The sequence below is a fragment of the Corella eumyota genome, chromosome 5, assembly GCF_963082875.1.
Source record: "Corella eumyota chromosome 5, kaCorEumy4.1, whole genome shotgun sequence".
In the NCBI taxonomy this organism is placed as follows: Eukaryota; Metazoa; Chordata; class Ascidiacea; order Phlebobranchia; family Corellidae; genus Corella; species Corella eumyota.
In genome coordinates, this window is record NC_137494.1 from 11,923,252 (window position 1) to 11,935,799 (window position 12,548).

The window sequence follows — 12,548 nt, forward strand, 5'->3', positions numbered from 1 at the left end:
GAGATTGCATACAAATTTTATGAAAAAAAATAAAAAATTTTAAATCGAAAAATAATTGTTGTGTTAGAACCGCACAGGTCCAATTACCGTGTTTACAAAATATTTTTCGAAAATATTAATATTCATAAAAATTATGAAACTTTTATTAAAAATTTATGAAATCTCAAAACCTAAAATTTTGTATTTTATTAGACGCGCATTGGCCTAACTAACATTCAAGATAAAACATTTCGCGAAAATTTTCAGTAAAACAAAAGTTTGAGGTAATTTTTATTTTGGGTTTAATTAGGTAACGTGATATTTTTGGCCAATGATATTGCATACAAATTTAAAAAAAAAAATAAAAAATTTTTAATCGAAAAATAAATGTTGTGTTAGAACCGCACAGGTCCAATTACCGTGTTTACAAAATATTTTTCAAAAATATTAATATTCATAAAAGTTATGAAACTTTTATTAAAAATTTATGAAAACTCAAAACCGAAAATTTTGTATTTTATTAGACACACATTGGCCTAACTAACATTCAAGATAAAACATTTCGCGAAAATTTTTAGTAAAACAAAAGTTTGAGGTAATTTTTATTTTGGGTTTAATTAGGTCACGTGATATTTTTGGCCAATGATATTGCATACAAATTTTTTGAAAAAAAATAAAAAATTTTTAATCGAAAAATAAATGTTGTGTTAGAACCGCACATGTCCAATTATCGTGTTTACAAAATATTATTTGAAAATATTAATATTCATAAAAGTTATGAAACTTTTATTAAAAATTTATGAAATCTCAAAACTTAAATTTTTGTATTTTATTACACGCGCATTGGCCCAACTAACATTCAAAATAAAACATTTCGCGAAATTTTTAGTAAAACAAAAGTTTGAGATAATTTTTATTTTGGGTTTAATTAGGTCACGTGATATTTTTGGCCAATGAGATTGCATACAAATTTTTTAAAAAAAAATTAAAAATTTTAAATCGAAAAATAATTGTTGTGTTAGAACCGCATAGGTCCGATTACCGTGTTTACAAAATATTTTTCAAAAATATTAATATTCATAAAAGTTATGACACTTTTATTAAAAATTGACAAAATCTCAAAACCTAAAATTTGGTATTTTATTAGACGCGCATTGGCCTAACTAACATTCAAGATTAAACATTTCGCGAACATTTTTAGTAAAACAAAAGTTTGAGGTAAATTTTATTTTGGGTTTAATTAGGTCACGTGATATTTTGGCCAATGATATTGCATACAAATTTTATGAAAAAAAATAAAAAATTTTAAATCGAAAAATAATTGTTGTGTTAGAACTGCACAGGTCCAATTACCGTGTTTACAAAATATTTTTCGAAAATATTAATATTCATAAAAATTATGAAACTTTTATTAAAAATTTATGAAATCTCAAAACCTAAAATTTTGTATTTTATTAGACGCGCATTGGCATAACTAACATTCAAGATAAAACATTTCGCGAAAATTTTCAGTAAAACAAAAGTTTGAGGTAATTTTTATTTTGGGTTTAATTAGGTCACGTGATATTTTTGGCCAATGATATTGCATACAAATTTTTTAAAAAAAATAAAAAATTTTAAATCGAAAAATAATTGTTGTGTTAGAACCGCACAGGTCCAATTACCGTGTTTACAAAATATTTTTCGAAAATATTAATATTCATAAAAGTTATGAAACTTTTATTAAAAATTTATGAAATCTCAAAACCTAAAATTTTGTATTTTATTACACGCGCATTGGCCCAACTAACATTCAAAATAAAACATTTCGCAAAAATTATCAGTAAAACAAAAGTTTGAGCTAATTTTTATTTTGGTTTTCATTAGGTCACGTGATATTTTTGGCCAATGATATTGCATACAAATTTTTTGAAAAAAAATAAAAAAATTTAAATCGAAAAATAATTGTTGTGTTAGAACCGCACAGGTCCGATTACCGTGTTTACAAAATATTTTTCAAAAATATTAATATTCATAAAAGTTATGAAAGTTTTATTAAAAATTTATGAAAACTCAAAACCTAGAATTTTGTATTTTATTAGACGCGCATTGGCCTAACTAACATTCAAGATAAAACATTTCGCGAAAATTATCGGTAAAACAAAAGTTTGAGCTAATTTTTATTTAGGGTTTAATTAGGTCACGTAATATTTTTGGCCAATGATATTGCATACAAATTTTTTGAAAAAAAATAAAAAATTTTAAATCGAAAAATAATTGTTGTGTTAGAACCGCACAGGTCCGATTACCGTGTTTACATAATATTTTTTGAAAATATTAATATTCATAAAAGTTATGATACTTTTATTAAAAATTTATGAAAACTCAAAACCTAGAATGTTGTATTATATTAGACGCGCATTGGCCTAACTAACATTCAAGATAAAACATTTCGTGAAAATTTTCAGTAAAATAAAAGTTTGAGCTAATTTTTATTTTGGGTTTAATTAGGTCACGTGATATTTTTGGCCAATGATATTGCATACAAATTTTTTGAAAAAAAATAAAAAATTTTAAATCAAAAAATAATTGTTGTGTTAGAACCGCACAGGTCCATTTACCGTGTTTACAAAATATTTTTCGAAAATATTAATATTCATAAAAATTATGAAACTTTTATTAAAAATTTATGAAATCTCAAAACCTAAAATTTTGTATTTTATTAGATGCGCATTGACCTAACTAACATTCAAGATAAAACATTTCGCGAAAATTTTCAGTAAAACAAAAGTTTGAGTTAATTTTTATTTTGGGTTTAATTAGGTCACGTAATATTTTTGGCCAATGATATTGCATACAAATTTTTTGAAAAAAAATAAAAAATTTTAAATCGAAAAATAATTGTTGTGTTAGAACCGCACAGGTCCGATTACCGTGTTTACATAATAATTTTTGAAAATATTAATATTCATAAAAGTTATGATACTTTTATTAAAAATTTATGAAATCTCAAATTTGAAATTTTATAATTAATTTCGCGCGCATTGGCCTAACTAACATTCAAGATAAAACATTTTGCAAAAACTTTTAGTAGAACAAAAGTTTGAGATAATTTTTATTTTGGGTTTAATTAGGTCACGTGATATTTTTGGCCAATGATATTGCATACAAATTTTTTGAAAAAAAATAAAAAATTTTAAATCGAAAATAATTGTTGTGTTAGAACCGCACAGGTCCATTTACCGTGTTTACAAAATATTTTTTAAAAATATTAATATTCATAAAAATTATGAAACTTTTATTAAAAATTTATGAAATCTCAAAACCTAAAATTTTGTATTTTATTAGACGCACATTGGCCTAACTAAAATTCAAGATAAAACATTTCGCGAAAATTTTCAGTAAAACAAAAGTTTGAGTTAATTTTTATTTTGGTTTTCATTAGGTCACGTGATATTTTTGGCCAATGAGATTGCATACAAATTTTTTGAAAAAAAATAATAAATTTTAAATCGAAAAATATTTGTTGTGTTAGAACCGCACAGGTCCGATTACCGTGTTTACATAATATTTTTTGAAAATATTAATATTCATAAAAGTTATGATACTTTTATTAAAAATTTATGAAATCTCAAAACCTAAAATTTTGTATTTTATTAGACGCGTATTGGCCTAACTAACATTCAAGATAAAACATTTCGCGAAAATTTTCAGTAAAACAAAAGTTTGAGGTAATTTTTGTTTTGGTTTTCATTAGGTCACGTGATATTTTTGGCCAATGATATTGCATACAAATTTTTTAAAAAGAAATAAAAAATTTTAAATCGAAAAATAATTGTTGTGTTAGAACCGCACAGGTCCGATTACCGTGTTTACAAAATATTTTTCGAAAATATTAATATTCATAAAAGTTATGAAACTTTTATTAAAAATTTATGAAATCTCAAAACCTAAAATTTTATATTTTATTAGACGCGCATTGGCCTAACTAGCATTCAAGATAAAATATTTTGCAAAAATTTTTAGTAGAACAAAAGTTTGAGATAATTTTTTTTGGGGTTTAATTAGGTCACGTGATATTTTTGGCCAATGATATTGCATACAAATTTTTTAAAAAAAAATAAAAAATTTTAAATCGAAAATAATTGTTGTGTTCGAACCGCACAGGTCCATTTACCGTGTTTACAAAATATTTTTCGAAAATATTAATATTCATAAAAATTATGAAACTTTTATTAAAAATTTATGAAATCTCAAAACCTCAAATTTTGTATTTTATTAGACGCACATTGGCCTAACTAACATTCAAGATAAAACATTTCGCGAAAATTTTCAGTAAAACAAAAGTTTGAGTTAATATTTATTTTGGTTTTTATTAGGTCACGTGATATTTTTGGCCAATGATATTGCATACAAATTTTTTGAAAAAAAATAAAAAATTTTAAATCGAAAAATAATTGTTGTGTTAGAACCGCACAGGTCCGATTACCGTGTTTACATAATATTTTTTGAAAATATTAATATTCATAAAAGTTATGATACTTTTATTAAAAATTTATGAAATCTCAAAACCTAAAATTTTGTATTTTATTAGACGCGCATTGGCCTAACTAACATTCAAGATAAAACATTTCGCGAAAATTTTCAGTAAAACAAAAGTTTGAGGTAATTTTTATTTTGGTTTTCTTTAGGTAACGTGATATTTTTGGCCAATGATATTGCATACAAATTTAAAAAAAAAAAAAAAAAAATTTTAAATCGAAAAATAATTGTTGTGTTAGAACCGCACAGGTCCGATTACCGTGTTTACATAATATTTTTTGAAAATATTAATATTCATAAAAGTTATGATACTTTTATTAAAAATTTATGAAATCTCAAAACCTAAAATTTTGTATTTTATTAGGCGCGCATTGGCCTAACTAACATTCAAGATAAAACATTTCGCGAAAATTTTCAGTAAAACAAAAGTTTGAGGTAATTTTTATTTTGGGTTTAATTAGGTCACGTGATATTTTTGGCCAATGATATTGCATACAAATTTTTTTAAAAAAAATAAAAAATTTTAAATCGAAAAATAATTGTTGTGTTAGAACCGCACAGGTCCAATTACCGTGTTTACAAAATATTTTTCGAAAATATTAATATTCATAAAAGTTATGAAACTTTTATTAAAAATTTTTGAAATCTCAAAATCTGAAATTTTATAATTAATTAGGCGCGCATTGGCCTAACTAACATTCAAGATAAAACATTTTGCAAAAATTTTGAGTAGAACAAAAGTTTGAGTTAATTTTAATTTTGGGTTTAATTAGGTCACGTGATATTTTTGGCCAATGATATTGCATACAAATTTTTTGAAAAAAAATAAAAAATTTTAAATCGAAAAATAATTGTTGTGTTAGAACCGCACAGGTCCAATTACCGTGTTTACATAATATTTTTCAAAAATATTATTATTTAGAAAAGTTATGAAACTTTTATTAAAAATTTATGAAATCTCAAACCTAAAATTTTATATTTAATTAGACGCGCATTGGCCTAACTAACATTCAAGAAGAAACATTTCGCAAATATTTTCGGTAAAACAAAAGTTTGAGGTAATTTTTATTTTGGGTTTAATTAGGTCACGTGATATTTTTGGCCAATGATATTGCATACAAATTTTTTTTTAAAAAATTAAAAATTTTAAATCGAAAAATAATTGTTGTGTTAGAACCGCACAGGTCCAATTACCGTGTTTACAAAATATTTTTCAAAAATATTAATATTCATAAAAGTTATGAAACTTTTATTAAAAATTTATGAAATCTCAAAACCTAAAATTTTGTATTTTATTAGACGCGCATTGGCCTAACTAACATTCAAGATAAAACATTTCGCGAAAATTTTCAGTAAAACAAAAGTTTGAGGTAATTTTTATTTTGGGTTTAATTAGGTCACGTGATATTTTTGGCCAATGATATTGCGTACAAATTTTTTGAAAAAAAATTAAAAATTTTAAATCGAAAAATAATTGTTGTGTTAAAACTGCACAGGTCCAATTACCGTGTTTACAAAATATTTTTTGAAAATATTAATATTCATAAAAGTTATGTAACTTTTATTAAAAATTTATGAAATCTCAAAACCTAAAATTTTGTATTTTATCAGACGCGCATTGGCCTAACTAACATTCAAGATAAAACATTTGGGGAAATTTTTCAGTAAAACAAAAGTTTGAGGTAATTTTTATTTTGGTTTTCATTAGGTCATGTGATATTTTTGGCCGATGATATTGCGTACAAATTTTTTGAAAAAAAAGTAAAAATTTTAAATCAAAAAATAATTGTTGTGTTAAAACCGCACAGGTCCAATTACCGTGTTTACAAAATATTTTTCGAAAATATTAATATTCATAAAAGTTATGACACTTTCATTAAAAATTTATGAAATCTCAAAATCTGAAATTTTATATTTAATTAGGCGCGCATTGGCCTAACTAACATTCAAGATAAAACATTTTGCGAAAATTTTGAGTAGAACAAAAGTTTGAGATAATTTTTATTTTGGGTTTTATTAGGTCACGTGATATTTTTGGCCAATGATATCGCATACAAATTTTTTGAAAAAAAATAAAAAATTTTAAATCGAAAAATAATTGCTGTGTTAGAACCGCACAGATCCAATTACCGTGTTTACATAATATTTTTCAAAAATATTAATATTCATAAAAGTTATGACACTTTTATTTAAAATTTATGAAATCTCAAAACCTAAAATTTTGTATTTTATTAGACGCGCATTGGCCTAACTAACATTCAACATAAAACATTTCGCGAAAATTTTTAGTAAAACAAAAGTTTGAGGTAATTATTATTTTGGGTTTAATTAGGTCACGTAATATTTTTGGCCAATGATATTGCATACAAATTTTTTGAAAAAAAATAAAGAATTTTAAATCGAAAAATAATTGTTGTGTTAGAACCGCACAGGTCCAATTACCGTGTTTACAAAATATTTTTTGAAAATATTAATATTCATAAAAGTTATGAAACTTTTATTAAAAATTTATGAAATCTCAAAACCTAAAATTTTGTATTTTATTAGACGCACATTGGCCTAACTAACATTCAAGATAAAACATTTCGCGAAAATTTTCAGTAAAACAAAAGTTTGAGGTAATTTTTATTTTGGTTTTCATTAGGTCACGTGATATTTTTGGCCAATGATATTGCATACAAATTTTTTGAAAAAAAATAAAAAATTTTAAATCGAAAAATAATTGTTGTGTTAGAACCGCACATGTCCAATTACCGTGTTTACAAAATATTTTTCGAAAATATTAATATTCATAAAAGTTATAACACTTTTATTTAAAATTTATGAAATCTCAAAATCTGAAATTTTGTATTTTATTAGACGCGCATTGGCCTAACTAACATTCAAGATAAAACATTTCGCGAAAATTTTTAGTAAAACAAAAGTTTGAGGTAATTTTTATTTTGGGTTTAATTAGGTCACGTGATATTTTTGGCCAATGATATTGCATACAAATTTTTTGAAAAAAAATAAAAAATTTTAAATCGAAAAATAATTGTTGTGTTAGAACCGCACAGGTCCAATTACCATGTTTACAAAATATTTTTTGAAAATATTAATATTCATAAAGGTTATGAAACTTTTATTAAAAATTTATGAAATCTTAAAACCTAAAATTTTGTATTTTATTAGACGCGCATTGGCCTAACTAACATTCAAGATAAAACATTTCGCGAAAATTTTCAGGAAAACAAAAGTTTGAGGTAATTTTTATTTTGGGTTTAATTAGGTCAAAAGTTCGCGCGAACAATTCAATGTACGCGAAATAAAAAAATGTTTTTTGTTCTTTTAATTATTTTCGAAAATTTCTTTATCTTGAGCATTAGTTATACCAAAACAGTTGTAAAAAAATTTAAAAATCAATGTCATAAATTTGTCATAACTCTCGGAAATATTAATGTTTGCTAAAAAATTTTTGCAAGCACGGCTGTTAGAACAGTGCGGTTTTATTGGTATAGTTATCTTTTGATTTAAAAAAAAAAAAAAATTTTTTAAAACTTTTTTACTAGTGTGCTAGGTCACGTGATCATATGACCGGCCCTATGTACGCAAAATACAAAAAATTGGTAAGTTGATTATTTTGAGGAGTCTAAGTTGGGAACCAAACCTCGGAACTCGGAACTCAGTACTGAAAGTTGTGGGCCTTTTGCACTGAGCTTACTGCCACGACCTTTCATTGATGCAAAATTGTATACATAGCTTAAGTAAGCACTTGTAATAAAAAAAAACTAGATTTATTTGATAAATAAAATATGGTTCGAAAATATTTGATTATTTTTATAAATAAAAAAGGATATGCATAAACATTAACTAAGAATATTACATATCTTCGAATAAACAAACAAGCATTTATATATACTATACACACAAAAACTAATATTTAACGCAGTTTTAAGTTGTTTATATCAGGATATAGATTATACCAAATTTTAAATTCCTAAAATTGATTTTTGATTTAAATTAAATAAGCAAGCATTTAAATATGATAAACAATTGAAACTTATTTTTCAAATATGTTTTTTAACTACTTATATTTTAAAATACATCATACTAAATTTTTGATGCTTAATATCGGACTTAAACTTTTAATCAACAAACAAGCATTTAAATATAATAAACCAACAAGAATTAATTTTTATTTCATTTTTAAGTTATAAATATTATAATATAAAACTGACCAAAATTTAAAAACCTAATAACAATCATTAAATTTAAATAAACAAACACCTATTTATTAGTAATTAGTGTCAAAAATTAAAATTTTAATTTATTTTTGAGTTACTAATATCATAATATACAATTGACAAAAATTTAAAAAAATTAACAACAACCTTTAAATTTAAATAAACAAACACTTATTAATTAGTATTTAGTGATTAAAAATTAAAATTTTAATTCAGTTTTGAGTTACTAATATCATGATATACAATTGACCAAGATTTGAAAAATTAATAACAACCTTTAAATTTTAATAAAGAAACACCCTTTAATTAGTAATTAGTGATAAAAATTAAAATTTTAATTCATTTTTGAGTTACTGATATCATGATATACAATTGACCAAGATTTAAAAAATAAATAACAAACTTTAAATTTTAATAAATAAACACTTATTAATTAGTAATTAGTGATAATTAAATGTTGTAAATGGGAGAATAAAACATAATCTGATAATAAACAACATACTAAAATTTCAGATTTTTAAATTCTAAGGAACTAAAGATATCTTCTTTCAAAATTGGGACTAGAAAGAATAAAAATAATAATAATAATAATAATAAGTATAATGACAATAAAAATATGTTTCGAAATCTAAGATTTCGAACCATAATTAGTATAATGACAATAACAATATGTTTCGAAATCTAAGATTTCGAACCATAATAATAAGTATAATGACAATAACAATGTTTCGAAATCTAAGATTTCGAACCATAATAAGTATAATGACAATAACAATATGTTTCGAAATCTAAGATTTCAAACCATAATAAATACACTGACAATAACAATATGTTTTGAAATCTAAGATTTCGAACCATAATAAATACACTGACAATAACAATATGTTTCGAAATCTGAGATTTCGAACCATAATTAGCTCAAACTTTTGTTCTACTGAAAATTTTTGCAAAATGTTTTATCTTAAATGTTAGTTAGGCCAATGCGCGTTTCACAAAATATAATATTTTAGGTTTTGGGATTTCATAAGTTTTTAATAAAAGTGTCATAACTTTTATGAATATTAATACTTTTAAGAAATATTTTGTAAAATTAAAACGCACTGGTTTAAAGAACTTTTTCGCAAATTTTTGATTCTTGTTAATAAAAATTTAGTTTATAATGTTAGTATTTGCAAGTGTAATAGAACCGTGTTAATTTAACTAAGACTTTAGTTTTAATATATTCTTTTTTTATTAAAACAAGAGTTACAGAACTTTTTCTATTAGACAATTTGGTGAATTTAAAAAAAATAGATAAGTAATGGTTTGTATTACGGAAATGGTTAATAAACGGTCTGACAATCGGTCTACCAATACTGTAATATTAAATTTAATTTTTTTCGCTTTGGGATTTTGTACGAAGAGTTGCATGTATTGTTGTGCTGCCTTGATAGCCTAGTGGGTAAGGTAAAGGGTATGATTGCAACCACATTCTTGAGAGTACAATGGTAGTTTAAGAACACTTGAAGAATAACTGAAAAAAGATTTATTGAACGATGACTTTAGATGGAATCGAACAATCGTGTATGATTTTGCATGCAAAGGCCTTTGATTTAATCTTAAATCTAAATTTATGACATTAGGGGTTTGACCCCCACTGCTTCAATTTTTTATCTGCCTCATGTAAGGCACTATAATTAAATCTACTTACTACTAACAAGCCAAAAACAAATTAGCAGATTAAACATCAGACAATAAACACTCTATTTTGTGATGTCAAATTTTATTTTTAACATGAAAAGCTGTTTGTATTAATAAGAATTCTACTTAAACAAAATAATCCCAATTGTAAGAAAACCGAAATTTTAAAAATATTCTGTATATAAATTTGTTATCAATATAATATTAAAAAACATCATGTTTTTAAAAAGACTTGAAAAATATTTTTCAAACAAAAATTGTTTTTGAAATTATTCATTTTTCGGAGTTCCTATCACTAAATTTTGGTTAACCAAAAATACAAAACGTAGTAGGGCAATTTCAATTACACATTCATGGGCAAGATTTATTTTGTTGCCTTGTAAAACAGGTTTTCCATTGACAAATATTGACCTTTTACCTTTATTAATTAATGCAAAGTCACCATTATCTTTCATTTCTATTGTCCCTTGTTGGCGGGATATTTTATAAGCTGGGCCTTCTAGGGCAAGATTAATATCAACAGTGTTCGTATCAGTATTTCGTCCGATTGTTATTATCCGAGATCTCATTAAATATCTGACAAGCCGACCACGCAAGACTGCCACCGTGTGTTGGTCTAGCTCTTGCATCGGCATGTCAGTTACGGAGCTTATTAAAACATCCCACTTAGGAATTTCCTCTTCAAGTTTTTTGATTAGGTGTTTTTGTTTCCGATCATTTAATCGGATTTCATTTTCAACCACTTCATCTTTCGGAGTTGATAATTCTTGATCGTCGAGTAGGTCTTCAGCATCGGAGAAGTTTAAAATATGATTATTTTGAGCGTTTGTTTGGGTGTCTTGATCGTCCAACAAGTGGTAGTGTTTCTTTAGCATCCAGTGTTTTTGCAAAGATGCAGGGGTACGTGACGAATGAAACACATTTATGTGATTCTCTAAAAGTTCTCTAAATATGTCTTCGGTAACTTGGGAAGCAGTGATCCCGGAAGACAGAATCTCTTCCTCGGCTTTACTGAAAGGTGCACGAGTGTGTGTTGCCTCAACTAACTCCATCGGTAAATTTTTAATTGCCTGTTTTGCTAAGTTAGAAATAACAGGATTGTAAAGCAAAGCGTACCATCGCTCTTGGATTTCCTCAAGCGAAAACCGACATGAGAATTTAACTGCTAGATCAATTAAATATAATTCTTGTATTTGTTCAACAGCATCAATTAATAAAATATCATCCGTAGGTCGCCATCGATTCATATCCTTACCACCTGCAAAAGCTTGCCGAGATTTTTTGACATTCTTCTTGTACACAGTTTGGTCATTTCCACTCGATGTAGAGTGTTTTTTATACATTTCTTGATTACTTTTTGTCAGTTTTTTAATAATTCCATCCTCATTTGAAACACTGACTGCGTCCTCATTTGATAAAAAATGTGTGGCCGCCATAATGTCCTCAATACCATCTGAACTTTTTCGATGCGGTCTTATACTGCTTTCAACTAATTCATCGTCGAATTTTTTTCTTTTAATCGATCTTGACGAGTGGCGACGATGTGCTTCCTGTTTTTCACTTTCCAGTGACATATTTAAACAAATTTGTTCTTAAATTTTTATTGGGACCTATGAGACAGAAATTTGATTAGTTTTTATATATATATTTATACAAACAATAATTAAGATTAAGGTTAATAATGCCAAATAGAAAGATGCAGTATATACATCTTGGTATATAAATCTAGTGTTTGATTCACAGCCATAGCAATTATTAATTGAAGCATATATGTCTTTAAATGCTGTTAAAAAAATACAATGTCAGTTAAAATAAGTCATTTAGGTTTAAAATTACTTTTGGTTTAAATACTATATATATATATATATATAACTGTATGTATAAGCATACCATGACCAACAGACCCAATTTGTTGTTTATAAACAAAAAAATTATATTTAAAATCGCAACCTCAATCGAAAAGGGCAGACTTGAGGTGGGTCCTTCTAATTAAATTACCACACTGGCCATAAACAAATAAAGGACAATACATTTACCACGTAGAAAAAAATAAAATTCGGAAATCGCAGACTGTTTTTTGTAATTAAGGCAAATAAGAGGTTTTTCCAGAGGAGGGTTTAAGGCTTGGGTTAATAAAAAGTGTCT

At 25.3% G+C, this 12,548-nt stretch overlaps 1 protein-coding gene across 1 annotated transcript; it reads right to left on the reverse strand.

Moving 5' to 3' along the window:
* Window positions 1-10,483: 10,483 nt before the first annotated feature.
* Window positions 10,484-12,005, reverse strand: LOC145752774 (microspherule protein 1-like). Its single transcript, XM_082569107.1, has one exon. It carries the CDS (start codon window positions 11,975-11,977, stop codon window positions 10,673-10,675), a length of 1,305 nt encoding a protein of 434 aa, XP_082425233.1. The 5' UTR covers window positions 11,978-12,005; the 3' UTR covers window positions 10,484-10,672.
* Window positions 12,006-12,548: the final 543 nt, after the last annotated feature.